We start from the raw sequence: 20,294 nt of genomic DNA, 5'->3' as shown, positions 1-20,294 counted from the left end.
TATTTTTCAGTGTAAGCTTAAAAATGGGTCTCAGAACAAAACATGGTCTCACAATATCAAATTTCATAAATAGGGGCATTCAGTCTTGTTGATAGATTGACTTTCAAAATCAAAATGCAAGTTATTATAACTCTTTATTACTGAAATTGGCCATTTTTGAACCTGCTTCTATTTTCAGCCAGAATTACAGGTTTCTTTATTATTATAATACTTCTGTCTGTCTTTTTTAGGCATCAGTGATGCTTCCTTCTTGTACCAATTTAGGAACACTAATTTAAGTAAGTGTCCCTTATTATATATGACACACCACACCATACTAGGATCTCTATGGGCTGCACGGTTGTTTCATCTGTACAGTTGTTAAAGAGATACCGGTAGTATTACTCATAAAAATGCCATTTACTGATGATAAGACCTTCAGCAAGTAATTTATCTGCTTAGAATCCCAGTTTAGTCAAATGAGCTTTCACTAGGTGACCTTTAAAGTTCTTCTACTCTGCAATTCTGTAACTCCAATGGAGTACAGTTAAGTGGTTTCTAAATTTCTGATACTCATCTGTCCCTTCACATTGTATGTATTGAGTTGTAATAGGTTTAAGTTCAAATTTGCTGTCTTCTTATCAATTGAAAGAAAACATTTTTATTTAATTCATAGGATATTTTGGTTATTTTTGCTTTCAGTTAAATTTTGTCGCCTATATATTCCCAATATCTAAAGTAGTGGTTTTCAACTGAGGGCAGTCACCCCTCCCCTCACCCCATATATCCCCACCTCCACCTCTTGGCTGCCAAGAAGACATTTGACAATGTCTGGAGACATTTTTGGTTGATAACACCAGGGTTATTTTGCTGGTATCTGGTGGGTAGAGGTCAAGGTTGCTGCTCAGCAGTCTATAATGCACAAAACAGCCCCTTCCCTCATAAAGAATGATCAAGTCCAAAATGTCTTTAGTATAGAGATTGAGAAAACATGTCTAAAACTAGATATTTTATGCTTGCCAGCCTGGTCTTAGGAATGTCACACTTAAAATAATTGCCTACATTTTAAATATTGTTTATTCTTTCACATTCTAAGGGATCAAATCCACTTGACATTAGTACATCAATTTAGTTTTTAGAATTAACAAAAAGAAAATGTATAGAATTGTGTATAGAAAGTGTATAGAATTAGGAGGTAATTGATTTTATATAGAATATTTTAAAAACTAAATTTCTAACATCAGTATAATAAAAAATTTAATATTAAGTAGAATTCCATAAAGTACTAAGACTAGAAGATGACCCTTATTTAAGTTACAAAAGTAAAATCAGGTATTTGTAGTATCCACTAAGCTAATATTTTTGAGCCAGCTACTATGTGCCAGACATTATTTTTAGATGACGCAAATACAATAGCAATCACAACACACAATTCTCCAGTGTCATGGAACGTACATTCTAATGCTATCAGAAGAGAAATTAAACAAGCTGCTGTGTTGTTTTTCCTAGCTTCTATCCCGTTGAAAATCTAAAATCAAATTCCCTATCATTTCATCTTACCATTGTAATTATGTATGTTGTCTGCTCATGCAGGTTAATATTTTTCAAAATAAGCAATGTTTTTAATTGTTGTATGTGCATAGTAAGTATATAGACTTAGGGAGTACAGGAGATATTTTGATACAGGCATATAATGCGTGATGAAAACATCAAGGTAAATGGAGTATCCGTCCCCTTGAAGCATTTGACCTTTGGGTTATAAACAATCCAATTGTACTCTTTTAGTCATTTTTAAATGTACAATTGAATTATTGACTATGCTCACCCTGTTTTATTGTCAAATATTAGATCTTATCCTTTCCATTTTTTTTATGTGCCCATTAATCATTCCCACTGCCCCCACCCCAACTATTCTGCCCAGCCTTTGGTAAACCATCATTCTGCTTCGATTGTTTAATTTTCAGCTCCCACAAATAAGTGAGAACATGTGAAGTTTGCCTTTCTGTGCCTGGCTTATTTCACTTAACATAATGACCTCCAGTGCCCTCCATGTTGTTGCAAATGACTGGATCTTATTCTTTTTTATAGCTGAATAGTACTCCATTGTGTATAAGTACCACATTTTCTTTATCCATTTGTCTGTTAATGGACACTTTGGTTGCTTCCAAATCTTGGCTTATTGTGACTAGTACTGTAATCAACATGGAAGTGCAGATATCTCTTTGATATCCAGATTTTCTTCCTTTTGGGTGTATACCTAGTGAGATTGCTGGATCTTATGGCAACTCTATTTTTAGTATTTTGAGGAACCTCCAAACTGTTCGTCATGGTGGTTGTACTAATTTACATTCCCACCAACAGTATACGAGGGTTCCCTTTGCTCCATATCCTCGCCAGCATTTGTTATTGCCTGACTTTTAGATAAAAGCCATTTTAGCTGAGACGATATCTCATTATAGTTTTGATTTGTATTTCTCTAATGATCATTGTTACTGAGTATCTTTTCATATACCTGTTTGCCATTTGTATGTCTTCTTTTAAGAACTGTCTGTTGAGATCTTTTTCCCATTATTTAATCAGATTATTAGATTTCTTTCCTGTTAAGTTGTTTGAGTTCCTTATATATCCTGGTTATAAATATCTTGTCAGATGGATAGTTTTCAAATGTTTTCTCCCATATATGGGTTGTGTCTTCACTTTTTTTTGTTTCCCTTGTTGTGCAGAAGCTTTTTAACTTAATGTGATCCCATTTGTCTATTTTTATTTTAGTTGTCTGTGTTTGTGGGGTATTACTCAAGAAATATTTGTCTAGTCCAGTGTCCTAGAGAGTTTCCCCAATGCTTTATTTTAATAGTTTTATAGTATGAGGTCTCAGATTTAAGTATTTAATTCATTTTGATTTGATTTTTAATGTGTTAAGAGAGGGAGGTCTAGTTTCATTTTTCTGCCCATGGATATCCAGTTTTCCCAGCACCATTTATTGAAGACACTGCCCTTTCCCCAATGTATGTTCTTGGCACCTTTGTCAAAAATGAGTTCACTGTAGGTGTATGGAGCTGTTTCTGGGTTCTATGTTCCGTTCCATTGGTCTTACGTGTCTGTTTTTATGCCAGTGCCATGCTATTTTGGTTACTAAAGCTCTGTAGTATAATTTGAAGGCAGGTAATATGATTCCTCCAATTTTGTTCTTTTTGCTCAGGATAGCTTGGGCTACTTTGAGTTGTTTTTTGTTGTTGTTGTTGTTTGTTTTGGTTCCATATAAATTTTAGGATTGTTTTTTCTATTTCTATGAAGAATGTTATTGGTATTTTGATATAGATTGCATTGAATCTGTAAATTGCTTTCAGTAGTATGGACATTTTAACAATATTGATTCTTCCAGTCCATGAACATGGAATATCGTTTCAGTTTTTTGTGTCCTCTCAATTGCTTTCATCAGTGTTTTATAGTGTTCATTGTAGAGATCTTTTACTTCTTTAGTTAATTCCTAAGTATACTTTTGTACCTGTTACTTTCTTCATTTCTGAAGGATTACTTCATGGGATGGGATTACTTTCTTCATCTCTTTTTCAGATTGTTTGCTGTTGACATATAGAAATGCAACTGATCTTTGTTTGTTGATTTTGTGTCCCGCAACTTTACTGAACTTATCATCTCTAATAGTTTTTTGGTGGAGTCTTTATGTTTTTCTAAATGAAAGTTTACATCATCTGCAAACAAGAATAATTTGACTCCTTCCTTTTCAATTTGGATGCCCTTTATTTCTTTCTCTTATCTGATTAGCTAGGACTTCCAGTACTATGTTGAATAACAGTGGTGACAGTGGGCATTCTCGTTGTGTTCCAGATCTTAGAGGAAGGGCTTTCAGTTTTTCCTCATTCAGCATGATACTAGCTGTGGGTCTGTTGTATGTGTCTTTATGTTGAGGTATGTTCCTTCTGTACCCAGTATTTTTTGTGGTGGGGGGGTAATCATAAAGGGATGTTGAATTTTATTGAAAGCTTTTTCAGCATCAGTTCAAATTATCATATGGTTTTTGTCCTTCATTCTGTTGATACGATGTGTCGCATAAGTGTATGCACCCTCCACCTCCCGGGTTCAAATGATTCTCCTGCCTCAGCCTCCTGAGTAGCTGGGAATACAGCTGCGCACCCCCACACCTGGCTAATTTTTTGTATTTTAGTAGAGATGGGGTTTCACCATGTTGGCCATGGTCTCGATCTCCTGACCTCGTGATCTGCCCGCCTCAGGCTCCCAAATTGCTGGGATTACTGGCATGAGCCATTGTGCCCAGCCAAGTGTATATTTTTCATGTCATCTATTCTGAGACTTAAAAATTGACTGAGATTTTCACTTAGTACTCTCAATATGGTGATTATTTTCATTAAGTTTTTTGGATTAGGACCAGGCGCTGTAACTCATGCCTTTAACCCCAGCACTTTGGGAGGCCAAGGCGGGCAGATCACTTGAGCTCAGGAGTTCGAGACCAGCCTGGCCAACATGGTGAAACCCTGCCTCTACTGGAAATATTAAAAAGTACCCAGACTCTGGGTCTTCACAGCTGTATCACTTCCAAACCCAACTTTGACCTGCCACACTCTTTTTGGCTCAAGTTCCATCTCCTTTGTGACTGTCTCTACCTCGTAGCTGCATCTTAAAAACCTCCAGTTTCTGGATTATTTTCTTTCTAAATTTAAATTCTATAAATAGGGATGATAGTCCTAACTTATATTTCATGCAAGACTCCATCATAAGTTAAGTGCTGGCCACGTTAAGTGCTAGTGTTTAGGTTAGGTGCCCACACCTGGCCAGTTGACAGGCTAGAAAGGGAGATAAATCCTGCATAATGTGGCCAACTAGGTCACTCCTTCAGCAAGAGCTGTGGATATGGTGATGTGTCCACTGTAATGACTGCTTAGTAAGTTCTATTAACAACAGATAATCTGGGAATAACCCACCTGCTTTATTTTTTCAGATTTGATGACATTTTGTCTGGGTTACATTTTCTGTATAATATTAAAAAACAAAGGTTTACAAAAATTGTAAATGTTATAGTCAAATTGATATGTAAATTACTTTAAAAGCATAAGAAAAATAATCTCCTTTTGGATATAAAATGGTGAATGTGATCTAAACCATTTTTAGATTCATAGCTGAAGTATTTTATTACAGTTGTTTTTTCCATAAAATAGCCTTTGGCATTTATTTTTAAAAGTACAATAGTAGGAGGGTTTTATGTCTGAGTGGATATGAGGTGGAAATACCAATTTGTTAGCTTAGCAAGTCTCATTAAACACCTGCCTAGATCAATGTCTTGCATGTAGTACGTATTCATTATTTCTTTAATTGAATCAAAAAGGCTGCCTTTGTTTAAGCTCAGGCTACATTAAACATGTATACCCTGTCAAGGGCTATAGTCATCTAGGAATTCAAAGTTGTAAATATTAGTGCTTCCACAATGATGAATTAACGAGCGGACCAGAAAATGGCTAGGTGAGATTTCATAAGATAAAATCCCTGAATACTCACCTCCACACACACACTTGCAAAGAAAACTTTTCTTTGAAATATATTTACTATTATTATTATTACATAACCAATATAATTTGTGATGTAATTAATGTTACTGTTTAATAAAGAAAAATCTGTGATTTTAATCATATTTACAAAGAAACCCATGAGTAAGAAAAGATTAAGGGGCACCAGCTATTGTAATTTTACCAAAAAATGAAATGGTTGGAATTAATAAAACTAATAAATGTGAAAGCGTGCATATTTTGAGCATTTAAATAATGTGTATTTAAAAATGATGTCCCAACCTGAATTTGCCAGGGTAGGTGTTATTCGTTCAACTAAAACAGATTGTTTTTGTGAGTGATCATATGTAAAGAAGATGGATGACAGCCTTGTAAATCCTTTTAAAAATTGTATGTGTGTTTCTCTCAAATTTGAGGGAAGAGTTTTGTTTTGTTTTGTTTTGTTTTGTTTTGTTTTTTAAGAGATGAGATCTCACTTTGTCACCTAGGCTGGAGTAAAGTGGCAGGATCATAGCTCACTGCAGCCTCAAACTCCTGACCGTAAGTGATCCTCCCCGGTCAGCCTCCCAAGTAGCTAGGACCACAGGCACATACCAACATGCCCAGCTAAAATTCTTTTTTTTCTTTTTTGGTAGAGACAAGGTGTCACTATGTTGCCCTGGCTGGTCTCAAACTCCTGGGCTCAAACAGTCCTCCTACCTCGGCCACCCAAAGCCCTGGGATTACAGGTGTGAGCCCCCACACCAAGTCCAGAAAAGAGCATTTAATGGGAATGAATATAGATTCCTTTTTCTCCTACAGAATTTATTAGGTCAATACAGAAATTTGCAAGGGAATTTTTCAGAATCATCGTTTTTCTAATTTTTTTATTGTGAGATTTACCAGAAACAAATTAGCTGCTACAATCTCATCAACAATGAGAAAAAGAGAGAGATCACAGAAGTCTAAGTCTGAGATAGTTAATCATCTTCAGTAGACTCTTAGGAAGCTGAAGGTTTATGTTTAGGCTCCTACTTCATGTGGAAAGAAAACTGTCATATTCTCATCATCAATTTTAAGGTATATTTTTTCAGATATAATTGTTACTATGTAAACTAATCCTGTACTACTTGTAAACTGATTGTATCCAATATTTTAGCAGTAGAATTTAGCACACTGCCACAGAAAACCCACACAGTAATGCCAAATATACAAATTTATGTAATAATTAGTTGGTAATGTGTTAAGTAGTTTTGTTTTTCATTTGTATTAGTGAGGAGTTTTTTGTTGTTAAAAATAATTAAACTGCTGATTGTTGGATAGTATATTTGGCTATCAACTGTTTTCTGGAATTGAACCAAGGTAGAATAATTCTCCTATTTATAGGCTACTGTGGAAGCTCCATTTTGATTATCTTCCATTTTGATTGAATTTTGATTAAAACTTGAGGATTTTTGCAGAAAAAAATTCTTAAGCTGTGCATCTCAAACCTTAATATACATACAAATGACTTGGGCATCTTCTTAGATGCCCTTTGTGATTCAGTGAGTCTAGGATGGTTTATTAGTCTGTTCTCATGCTGCCGATAAAGACATACCCAAGACTGGGTAATTTATAAAGAAAAAGAGGTTTAATGGACTCACAGTTCCATGTGGCTTGGGAGGCCTCGCAGTCATGGTGGAAGGTAAAAGGCATGTCTTACATGGCAGCAGGCAAGAGAGAATGAAAAATCAAGTGAAAGCGGAAACGCTTTATAAAACCATCGGATCTTGGGAGACTTATTCACTGCCATGAGAACAGTATGGGGGAAACTGCCCCCATGATTCAATTATGATGAGTCCCACCAGGTCCCTCCCACAACATGTGGGAATTATGGGAGCTCCCAGGAGCTGCTGATGTTGCTGGTCCATGGACCACACTTGGAGTAGCAAGAATATAAAGAACTGGACCTCTGGTGGAAGTAGGACAAGGTGTAACAAATTGTGACTGTCTTTATCAGCAATGCATGATTATTATTTGTATCCCTTTGAGAAGAAAAGCCCCTCTTACATTTCTATAAAGAGTTGAAGTAGACATTGGGCCACTCAAGAGGGGCATGATATAAGGAAACATTGAAGCCTCTCTAAGTTTATAGAAGACAATCTTCCTTGAGATAGATATACTTCACATCTGGGCTCCTACCTCAGGATAGATCAGAGTGGTCTCTTTCACTGCACACTGTATGTAATGAGAGAATGAGAATGAAAAAGGTAAATATCATCTTGCTGTTATTATGACAATAGTTTTGACCTCATGGCTCGCTGAGAGTGTCTTGGGAATCCTCAGGGATCCCTGTACTATGAGAGATGCTGGCATAGAGGAAACTATGCATTGTATAGCTGTGCCTATTGGAAGCAGCAGGGTAAATTTATATTGAGAACAGCCACTGAATCATAAAATATCTGAGCCACAGGTAGTTTTGGATCCTTCTCATTGATTCAAGCCCCTTTCAATTGTCCTGATTGAAACCATACTCTTGGTATTCTGGACAAAATACATAGAAATGGAATGGTAAAAAAATTGGTTCAAAATACTCCCAGTGATTAAGTAATTAGAAAACTTATATTTGGAAGAAGTTATAGCAATTACTGGTGGCAGGGAAGAACACTTAGAACAATGAGACAAAGAAGTAGCTCTGAGAATATGATTGAACGATATGATTTCCAGGTGCAATGGTTTAGCCTGATTAAGAGACCATCACTCTTATAAGAAGGGTCTGGATACACTTGTTAGTAGAGAGAATTATAATGTCAAAAGAGTTATCTTATTATTGTAATTGTAATAGATTATGAAGTTGCATATTCATATTCTCATTCCATATTTTACTCGTCGGACTCACGGACTGGAAGATACCTTGGACCAGAAAGAGAGACTTTCTGGACTAAGAATTGCCGCTCCTGTGGCAGCCTACTGCTTAGGCTGCATCTACTGCTCGTATTGTGCTTCATGATGGCCCAGGAAGGTTGGGCTGGCCCAGGGAGTAGTGAAAGTAGAATGGAGAGTCATTAATTATAATTATTAATATTTTTGAATACATTAAAAAGTGCTAAATGATTTTAAAGTACTGTAGTATATTCATCTACTGAATACATCACTTTATACTCATGTTCTTCCTCACTAAGTTGTAAAGAAATAAATTGTTATTTTACACTTTAGGCACAGTGAACATGGGTCAACTAATCAAAGAAGTGAAAAAATTTGAGAAAGGTAAAAACACCTTTTACCTTTAACCATAATCTTGTCTCTGCTGCCTTATCAGTGCTTGAAATCACTTGTTATAACTCTACTTAAGTACCAGCAGTTATGGGAATCATGCTAAAGCCATACTTATGAAAAGACAAGAGAGGATACCACTAAGATAATAGAGAAATCACATATTATTTAGTTAGAGGACAATCGCATATTATTTAGTTATAAAGCCAAGTTTGAAATCTGGCCATAATGATTAGAGTAGGCCAAAATTAATTTGATTTGAGCCATTTTACGCTTAAGGGGACCTTGGTTAAAAGAATCTCAGGAACATAGTTAAAAAAAAAATAGGGAGAGGGCATAAATTTATTACCAGAAAGGTTAAATGATGTCACACTTAATCACTGTTGTAGCAAAAGATGCAGCAAACTGGGTTCAATATAGCCGTCTTTCAAGGCTTGAAAATCTTTCCTTGACATAGCCTAGGCTCGCTCATGGTCTAGACTACATCGTGAAGTCCAGTGGTTAGGTCAGTTAGCATAGTCAGGACAATAGTCTAACCTGAGTTTATCCAAAGAGTGGCAACTAGTTAGGTTGTATTAAAAGCTTGCTTGTTGTAATAGGTTCTCAGCCATATTTTCTCATGTAATACTCTCTGACTGAAAAGAAAGTACTTTGGTTCCTAAACACACTATATAAATCTCAGTGTCCTATTCCTTCTCTCAGAATCTGAGTTCTACCACACATACTGCTGGTGTTATAAACCCCTAAAATTCCACCTCTGCAACAATAGTAATCGTCACATATAGTAAGTGTTTAGCTGTGATTTAAGCAAAAGATGAGACACCAATGTCAGATTGTTTTGATAGTGTGATGAATACAAAACTTCCTATTTTAGGGTTTCCCATCTGTTAGAATTAATTAGGATCTGTTAGATAGATATAATTCTGCTGAAATTATGGTTTTTATTGTTTTTATCAAAATATATTGAATATCTAAAAGAAAAATGAATTTTTATTGTAGCTATTTAAATTTATTTACCTGCATTCAAAAGGCAGGGTATAAAATTTTTCTATTTTAACTTATGTATGGGTTGTTAGTCATTTTATATGAATTGCAGTTTCTCTTAAGAGCAGTATTATGTTTTAGTATAAAATATTTTTTGTTTATGAGTTGGTATCTGGATTTTTAAAACACTTTTCTCTATTGATAGAGCACTTCAGAGATACTTATCTCAACAGAAACTTAAAAAGCAAACTTTCTAGAAATGCCTAGGACTGCTATCCAACCAATTATGTCAGCTACATATGCTTAGAGCTTGATTGAGAAAAATCAAGCAGTCAGATAAAATAAAGATTGAGATAAAGTGAATTAATTTTTTGTTTGAGAAAGTGAATTAATTGAATCATTTAACTTGTAAATCAGTAATAAAGAAAATATCTCTGGTTTATAATGGATATGAAATTTATATCACTTTTAGCTTAGATAGCTCAGATTATAGTTAAAATTCTTCTTTTAATAAGAAAAGATAGAGCTGGAAACAATTTTAAACCTGAAACTTTAGCAACACATGAAGTATACATGGTAGGTATATTTTTTAAACTATAAATATTCAGTGATAAAAGGAAATTATAGTAGCTTTGGTTAGGAATGACATCTTCTAAGCGAAAAAATAAAAATGTTAGAAAATTTAGTAAAGAAGAAATATTAGAAATCTGAAACATTTTGTTTAAATATCTTGCTGTAAGAAAAGTTAACCATTCCACATAATCTTTCGTAGTTTTAAAGAACACATAAGTGAATATTCGATTCTTGGCTTTTTTTCTATTTTTTTAATCTGTAATGCTCAATAACTTTCTTTTTTAGATCTAATATAGTTATTCTGAACATTTACAAGACTGAACCTAAAAATTGTTTTCCATGTTGTTTTCTTAATGTATGCTTAGTACGATTTTAAAACTTTTTAATATACCTGACAATATACGTGTGTTTTTGCTCCCTCAGTAATCGTGTGGAAGCATGGACAAGAGATGTTGCTTTCTTACTCAGACAAGAAGGCAGACCCATGGTTAATCTTATCCATAATAGGACTAAAGTCAGAGTGATGGAAAGGGATTGGCAGAATACAGACAAAGCAATAAATTGGTTAAGAAAGGAAGCAATTAATTACACTGAACCATTTGTTCTTTACTTGGGATTAAATTTACCACACCCTTACCCTTCACCATCTTCTGGAGAAAATTTTGGATCTTCAACATTTCACACATCTCTTTATTGGCTTGGAAAAGTAAGTAACTACATTGTGTGTGCTCAAAATTAGATTTAAATATGTGGCTTATGGGTATTCGCCCATTGTTTCTTTTATTATCACTTTTAAAGAAAAAATTGAAAATTATGTATTCAAACTTGACCAATAACTAGTTAGATAAAAACTAAAGGGACAGTTTTACAGAAATAAAATAAGTGTTAAAAGTCAGAAGCGTACTTCTGGATTGAATACATTTGCCAAGGATATGTCTATAAAAAGAGAAACTAAAGGCATTCTCTTAGAAATGTAGGCCGTCCTCACTTTGCACTGTTCCAGATTGTAAAAATGACCATGCAAGCTGAAACCATATAAAACAACCTTAATAAATGGGAAAAATGACCATTTTCTGGCACCTTTAAAAACATTTATCAAAATATTTTAAATTGTGTTACTTTTGGTTAAAAATGGAAAAGAAAAAATAAACTAATATTTATGTAGTACATAATAATGAAAATGCTAGAAACACTGAGAATTAAAGCGGGAATTTTTTTGGTTAAAAAAACTTACCAGTAGATTGAAGAGTGCTTGCCTTCTCATCATAAAACTTATGATACAGAGAAAGCATCTTCTCTAAGACTTGGCAAATTGTCATTATTTCTTTCTAAATTTGGATTACCTTCCAACATTTTAGCTTTTGCACTTTCAATGTAATGATATATCTCCAAGTTCCTTTAATGTGAAAAATTTTGCCAATATTGCTTTCTGTGGTGCATCTTTATCTTTTTCTTCACAACAACCTTCCTCATTTATGCTGGTAAATGTGCCTTCACTCAGTTCCTCTGGCTACATTTCTAATGTCTCTTGAATGACAGCAGTGTCAACATTCCCAGCTCAGCTGTTTCTTCTATAACTTCATTTACATTAGATTTGAATTTAAATTCCAGCCTTGTCACTTTTCCTTTTTTTACTGTATGTTCATCTTTGTTGACTTCTCTTCATTATACCTTTTTATAAAGTGTCACATTAATTTATCACTAGGATACAAGTACATGTTTTGTTGTCTGTGCATGTACCAGATAACTAATCACTGACACATTTTAAAAGAAACAACATGATTAGTCACTGAATGGCATACGTATCTGTTGTATACTCAGTGATTTATACTAAAGAGCTAGCAGCATATCAGTGTGAAAGTTTGTACTTTTTGCGGTTAGTCACAGTTAACATACCCTGGTAACTGAAGTCTACCAGAGTAATTTTGTTAGGGGACTGCTGTTATTTAACAAAACTGTGATAACTGAAATTCATGCATATCAAACCACATGATGCGTGGTCTACCTGTATTTTGAAATGTGTAATCTTAAATCAATTTTCAGTTGCTTTAAAAACTAATCAGTTAATTCAACTAAAAACCTTCAGAGCAAAAGAAATAATCAGCATAGTAAACAACCCACAGAGTGTGAAAAAATCTTCACAATCTATATATCTAACAAAAGACTAATATCCAGAACCTACAAGGAACTCAGAGTAGCAAGAAAAAAAAAACCAATCCCATTAATAAGTGGGTTAAGGACATGAATAGAGCTGGGTGCCGTGGCTCACGCCTGTAATCCCAGCGCTTTGGAAGGCTGAGGCGGGTGGATCACCTAACATCAGGAGCTCGAGACCAACCAGACCAACATAGTGAAACCCCATCTCTACTAAAAACCGAAAATTAGTGGGTGTAGTGGTGTGCACCTGTAATCCCAGCTACTCGGGAGGCTGAGGCAGGAGAATCACTTGAACCTGGGAGGCGGAGGTTGCAGTGAGCCGAGATTGCACCATTGCACCCCAGCCTGGGCGACAAGAGCGAAACTCCATCTCAGAGAAAAAAGAGGACATGAATAGACAATTCTCAAAAGAAGATATACAAATGGCCAACAAATATATAAGAAAGTGCTCAACATCACTAACGATCAGGGAAATGCAAATTGGAACCACAATGTGATACCACCTTACTCCTGCAACAATGGCTATAATCAAAAAAATAAAAATAAGTAGATGTTGGTGGGGACGTGGTGAAAAGGGAACAATTTTACACTGCTGGTGGGAATGTAAACTGGTACAACCACTATGGAAAACAGTGTGGAGATTCCTTAGCTAAAAGTAGAACTACCATCTGATCCAGCAGTCCCACTACATAGTATCTACTCAGATGAAAAGAAGTCATTATACGAAAAAGATACTTGCACACACATTTATAGCAGCACAATTCACAATTGCAAAAATATAGAACCAGCCCAAATGCCCATCACTCAACCAGTGGATAAAGTAATTGTGATGTATAGACCATGAAATAACTACTCAGCCATAAGAAAGGAATGAGTCATTTGCAGCAACCTGGGTGAAATTGGAGACCATTATTCTAAGTGAAGTGACTCAGGAATGGAAAACCAAACATTGTATGTTCTCACTCCTAAGTGGGAGCTAAGCTATGAGGACTCAGAGGCGTAAGAATAATACAGTGGACTTTGGGGACTGGTTGGGGGAAAGTAGATAGGGGTGAGGGATAAAAGACTACAAATTGGGTACAGTGTATAATGCTTGAGTGATGAGTGCCCCAAAATCTCAGAAATCACCCTAAAGAACTTATTCATGCAGCCACACCTGTTCTTCAAAAACCTACAGAAATAAGAAATAAAAGTTAGTCTAAAAAAACTACTCAGAAACACTATTTAGTCCATCCTATTTTAAATAAAATAATGTCAGTGTTTTAGATACTTTATATCTTCTTTAAAAGTTCTAAGTGGTTTCATTTTCAAAAATTTGTCTGGAGTTATTACTAGCCAAATGAAATCAGTTAAATGACTTTCAACCAAATACTAAGTAAATGAACTTTTTGAAAGTTATGTAACTAAAATATAAATGTGAATTAAAGATCTAGTTTAATTGCTTTTTACCAGCACTGTAAGTAAGCATTTATATGTGTTTAAAAGTCATATTTGTTTTTGACAAGCACTTGCGTATCTCACTAGATATTGTCATTCTTACTAGTGAATTATTAGAGAAAAGGAGTCCATGTTCTTAGGTTGTTGATTCTGAAGTTTTGGTCACACAATTGTATATTAAAGTGCTTGGATACTTTTCTGGACTAGCGTGTACTGTCTAATAAAGCTCATATTTTTCGGTGGCCTGTATAATTTTTAAAAATCTTACCACTACCTCATGATATATATACAGATATTGATATATACCTTCTGTTGTTATGATAGTATTAACAATTTGTTCCTAATTTATGTATTGATTTACTATTTTATTTACATATTTACAGCTGTTCTTTTCTACTATTCTAAGTAATTAAACATTGTTGATTTCACTATACATACTTATTGGAGGAAAGAAATAGCACTATTTTGCTAGCATAACTAAGTTTTTTCTCCCATTTTTAGGTGTCTCGTGATGCTATCAAAATCCCAAAGTGGTCACCTTTGTCAGAAATGCACCCTGTAGATTATTACTCTTCTTATACAAAAAACTGCACTGGAAGATTTACAGAAAAAGAAATTAAGAATATTAGAGCATTTTATTATGCTATGTGTGCTGAGACAGATGCCATGCTCGGTAGGTGGTATAATTAATAAGCAATTACATGAAGAAAAAGTATAATATTTTTCCAACAGTCTGTGATCATGCTGCTTGGTGACTTGCATGAACAGCCTCAGATATTTCTTACAGCAGTTGCTTATAACTATAGGAATCTTGACACTTATCAAAACTTGATAACTAGCATTGTTGACAGAATGAAAAGCTCTTTATATCTTAATGATTCAGAAATTTGCAGATTCATAAATGCTTAGATTTATTCATACATAAAGAAAGGGTCACAGAAGGCAGTCATCTACTTGAAACGTTTTACTGTCCTTAAACAGGAATCAGTATTCAGCCAAACACAGGTACACATGTGATAGGTATTTGTAAGGCAGCTTAGCTTTCTAGAGATGAGAAAATTTACTTGTAGAATCTTGTGACTCCCCCAAACTTATAATAACCATGAAACACATTCCTTCTCCCTAAGCCCTTTAGAGAATGGCCTAACTAAAGTTTCTCTGTGTATTTTCTGGTCCAGAATCATATTGAATTTTCTTCCCTCATTCAAGCTGAAGACCAACTCAAAACTAAACCTGCCTTCATCACATGACTGTCAAGAACGTTTTGCCTGTTCACTTACAGAGCTATGGAAGTTTCCAGTTCATGTGTGGAAAATCCCTAGTTTAAAAATCTGTTTTATAACAAAAGCTATTTTCATAAAGCAGCGTCATTTATTTTGCTACTCTTAGGAATGAAGCATAATTGTACTAGTGAAGTGTAGGTAGCACCTCTTCTGTACAGAGTAAACTTTGGGAGTGACAAGTGAATGTTTTTTGTTAAAAAAAAATTCATTGGGTAAAAACAGAAAAGTATACAGCAAGAAGCAAAAAGGCCATGTGGGCAAATTATCTATAATATAGCAAGTATAAAAATGTATTGGCCAGGTGCGGTGGCTCATGCCTGTAATCCCAGCACTTTGGGAGGCCATGGCCGGTGGATCACCTGAGGTCAGGAGTTCAAGACCAGCCTGGCCAACATGGCAAAACCCTGTCTCTACTAAAATACAAAAATTAACTGACTGTGGTGGCACACACATGTGATCCCAGCTACTTGGGAGGGTGAGGCAGGAGAATCGCTTGAACCCGGGAGGCGGAGGTTGCAGTGAGCAGAGATCATGCCACTGCACTCCAGCCTGGATGACAGAGCAAGACCACATCTCAAAAAAAAAAAAAAATTCCAAGTACTCAATGCAAATCAGATTTTAAGTAATTTTCTTTAATCATGAGCACATCTGTCAAATTGTGTTTCATTGATATTCTCTGATGTTAGAGAATGTTCTCCCATTTGCACACTGGAAATTGCATTTGAAAATTTATAGCCATTCATTCATCCATATCCATTAAAATGAGAGAATGTTGCTCTAGGGAGTGTGGGAATACTACTCTTGAAATCTCTTCAGAGAAGAAAAATATGTAGCAACTTGCTTACATCAAGTTACAAAGTTTATGGAATATATTGTATCTTAATTTTTTTTTTTGAGACAGAGTCTAGCTCTGTCTCCAGGCTAGAGTACAGTGGCAGGGTCTCTGCTCACTGCAACCTCCACCTCCCGGGTTCAAGCGATTCTCCTGCCTCAGCCTCCCGAGTAGCTGGGATTATAGGCACATGCCGCCATGCCCAGCTAATTTTTGTATTTCTATTAGAGATGGGGTTTCACCATGTTGGTCAGGCTGGTCTCAATCTCCTGACCTCATGATCTGCCCGCCTTGGCCTCCCAAAGTGCTGGGATTACAGGCGTGAGCCACCGCACCTGGCCTGTATCTTAATTTTTAAATCTACACCGGTCTTATCACCATGTAGTATTTAATACTGTTCATTGTGTTTGTTAACAAACATTAAGTACCTACTAGCTGTCAGGCACTATGTTGGGCACTGGGGGAGTATAGTATGTTGAATACTATTAAGAAATCACTCATTAATTAAAGTTATTTGTGGCTCACGCCTGTAATCCCAGCACTTTGGGAGGCCGAGGCAAGCGGATCACAAGGTCAAGAGATCAAGACCATCCTGGCCAACATGGTGAAACCCCATCTCTACTAAAAATACAAAAATTTGCTGGGTGTGGCAGTGCATGCCTGTAGTCCCAGCTACCTGGGAGGCTGAGGCAGGAGAATCACTTGAACCCAGGAGGCGGAGGTTGCAGTGAGCCAAGATCACGCCACTGCACTCCAGCCTGGTGACAGAGCGAGACTCCTTCTCACAAACAAACAAACAAAATTAAAGGCATTCTAGGGTCTTTTCCCACCTCAGGGTCTTATATTTTCTGTTTCATCCGCCCAGAACACCCTTCCCTTTGCTTTCTACATGGCTGGCTTATTCTGTCTTTAGCTCTCAGCTCAGGTGTTACCCCCTCAGGAATGTCTCCCCCAACCACTCTAACTCAGTGTGCCAGCTCCATCATTCTGCTTGCTTTATACCTTGTCATGTTGTTTGCGTAGTAATACTAATTATTTCATCTGTTTACCATCTGTCTCCCTTGAAGAACACAAGCTTCATGAGGGCAGGGACATTCTTTTATTTTTATTTTAAGTTCCAGGGTACATGTGCAGGGTATGCAGGTTTGTTACATAGGTAAACGTGTTACATAGGTAAAAGGTGGTTTGCTGCACCTAATACCCATCACCTAGGTATTAAGCCCAGCATGTATTAGCTATTTTTCCTAACACTCTCCCTTCCCTGACAGCCCCCAGTGTGTATCGTTCCCCTCCCTGTGTTCATGTGTTCTCATTGTTCAGCTCCCACTTATAAGTAAGAACACGCAGTGTTTGGTTTTCTGTTCCTGCGTTAGTTTGCTAAAGATAATGGCTTCTAGCTCCATCCATGTCCCTGCAAAGGACATGATCTCATTTCTTTTTATGGCTGCATAGTATTGCATGGTGTATATGTACCACATTTTCTTTATCCAGTCTATTGTTGGTGGGCATTTGTGTTGATTCCATGTCTTTGCTATTGTGAATAGTGCTGCAGTGAACACATGTGTGCATGTATCTTTGTAATAGAATGACGTATATTCCTTTGGGTATATACCCAGTAATGGGATAGCTGGGTCAAATGGTGTTTCTGGTTCTAAATTTTTGGGGCATTGCCACACTGTCTTCCATAATGACTGAACTAATTTACATTCCCACCAACAGTGTAAAAGCATTCCTATTTCTCCACAAACTCTCTAACATCTGTTGTTTCTAGACTTTTTAATAATTGCCATTCTAACTGGCATGAGATGGTATCTCATGGTGGTTTTGGTTTGCATTTTCTAATGATCAGTGATGTTGAGCTTTTTTAAAATATGTTCGTTGGCCTCATAAATGTCTTTTGAGAAGTGTCCATTGATGTCCTTTGCCCACTTTTTAATGGGGTTGGTTGTTTTTTTCTTGTACATTTGTTTAAGTTCCTTGTAGATTCTGGATATTAAACCTTTGTCAGATGGATACATTGCAAAAATTTTCTCCCATTTCATAGGTTGCTTGTTCATTCTAATGATAGTTTCTTTTGCTATGCAGAAGCTCTTTTGTTTAATTAGACCCCATTTGTCAATTTTTGCTTTTGTTGCAATTGCTTTCGGTGAATTTGTCATGAAATCTTTGCCTGTGCCTATGTCCTGATTGGTATTGCCTAGAGTTTCTTCTAGGGTTTTTTGTAGTTTTGAGTTTTACATTTAAGTCTTTAATCATTCTTATTCAACATTGCATCCTAGGTGCTTAGCATCGTATCCGTAGTGTTTGGCATATAGTAAGCACTCAGTGAACATTTATTGATTGAGCATAAATGCTAAGAATTACAATATGTTGTAACTACAGTAATATGCAAGTTGTAGGCATCCTGAAGAACAAAGTGATTTCCTCTACCTAGAAGAGCAAGGAATGATGCTTTGCCAGAGAGATAATGCATGTTTGAGCTGGGTCATAAAGGAATAATAGGAATTTGTGAAGTAGACTGTGGGAGAAACAGCATTCACCATAGATGGCAGAGTATATGCAGAGGCAAGAAAGCGTGAACTAATATGGTGTGTGTTTATGGGGTTCTGAGCAGGTTAGGATTGCTGAAAGGTAAAAGTCTAGCAGGTAGCCGAGGGCGCTGAGTATGGAGAGTGGACAGGGGCCTTGCTTGTTATGCTAAAGAATTCGACAATGGGCAGCTGTGAAAAAGTTTGAAGCAGGGATGTGACACGATCAAGTGATTAGGTAATTTAGAAAGATAGACACCAGGATAGTACAAGGAGAGGAAAGAGGAGTAGAGGCAAGACCGATTAGGAAGTAATTCCAGTCGTCTAGTTGAAAAATCAAGAGAGTCTCAATTCTGCGAATAACTCCATAGAGCAGTGAGTGTCAATCCTGACTATACCTCAGAATCTGTAGGTTTTTAAATTAATATAGACTCTTCTACCCAGATTCAGGAACTGCCAAAACAGGGATGACTCCTCTCTCTGGCCTGTGCTTTCTTGTGATTCTCTTAATTACAGTAGGAGAAAGTTTGAGAACAGTGAGACTGGAACTGGTCAGAGGAATTTTACTGTCCCATTATTCCCTATCCAAGAAGGTGCTAAATCAAACTTGTACACTGTCTGTCCTGCTTCCAGCCCTTCTTCAAAGGTGGGATTTCCATAATCCTCAGCCACCTTTATGAGCATGATCATTTGGGAGAAAAAGTAGCAGAAAAGAGGAGTTCTGACTGCTCTTACCACTTCCTTTTGCACAGAAACTGTGGGTCAGAGGTGATACCAATCTTTTTTATCATCTGAGACATGTGAAGTACTGATATCTGACTGATCTTTCTTTTCTCACTCAAGGCACTAAGGGGAAGATTTTTTTCCCCTATTCTTTGATAGAAACCTAGAAAGCAAGCCAGCATAATCTCCAGATAAGCAGCTTTGAGCAAGAGTTCCCATGGGTATTATATTTTCTTCTTCCTCACTAGTCAACTGAAGAGCAAGCAGTAGACAGACCACTGTCAACTTGAGACTTAACTTGAGAACAGTAGGTAATATTCAGATGTTAAAAAGCATAGTGACAAACCTTTATAGGGTAAAGTTGTTATCAACTTAATGTGATACAATAAAACATGAACTGAAAGCTAATTAATAGTTTTATCATGATTTCTATTGTAGGTGAAATTATTTTGGCCCTTCATCAATTAGATCTTCTTCAGAAAACTATTGTCATATACTTCTCAGATCATGGAGAGCTGGCCATGGAACATCGACAGTTTTATAAAATGAGCATGTATGAGGCCAGTGCACATGTTCCGCTTTTGATGATGGGGCCAGGAATTAAAGTCGACCTTCAGGTATCAAATGTGGTTTCTCTTGTGGATATTTACCCTACCATGCTTGGTAAGTGATGCAGTTCTGTAAATATTTATTTGTAATAATGCTGGAGAATGCAACTGAAGAGGTCAATTAGTCAGTCTTTCAGTTAATAGTCAGAGGTCCTGCTGACTTGTTTATAACCCTGAGCAACTCATTTAACTGTGAGTCAAATCTGTACTCTGAAGAATGAAGAGATTGTTTTTCATGTCCCTGTGTCCTTCACTTACTATAGTGATTTTCCCTCAAAAGATTTGTATTCAGGATATGACTGTAAAGTAAGCCATGTAAGACATTCAGGTTCATAACCTTATAGATATGATTTGTACATCATTTGATTCTCTACCACCACCTCCCTAAAATGTAAGCATTTCCTTTCTGAATTATTCTATCC

At 36.2% G+C, this 20,294-nt stretch overlaps 1 protein-coding gene across 2 annotated transcripts in view; it reads left to right on the top strand.

Annotated features, from left to right (window-relative positions):
- The window catches only part of ARSK (arylsulfatase family member K), a 48,947-nt gene that overhangs the window by 14,978 nt on the left and 13,675 nt on the right, over positions 1 to 20,294 (top strand). For both annotated transcript variants that reach the window (XM_050794305.1, XM_050794306.1), the window contains 3 exons: positions 10,728 to 11,010; positions 14,400 to 14,571; positions 19,703 to 19,927. In XM_050794305.1, the coding sequence (XP_050650262.1) occupies positions 10,728 to 11,010; positions 14,400 to 14,571; positions 19,703 to 19,927 (680 nt within the window). The remainder of the gene's footprint in view (positions 1 to 10,727; positions 11,011 to 14,399; positions 14,572 to 19,702; positions 19,928 to 20,294) is intronic.

This window comes from Macaca thibetana, chromosome 6 (genome assembly GCF_024542745.1).
Source record: "Macaca thibetana thibetana isolate TM-01 chromosome 6, ASM2454274v1, whole genome shotgun sequence".
Taxonomy (NCBI): Eukaryota; Metazoa; Chordata; class Mammalia; order Primates; family Cercopithecidae; genus Macaca; species Macaca thibetana.
This window is presented reverse-complemented; position numbering and strand designations above follow the sequence as displayed.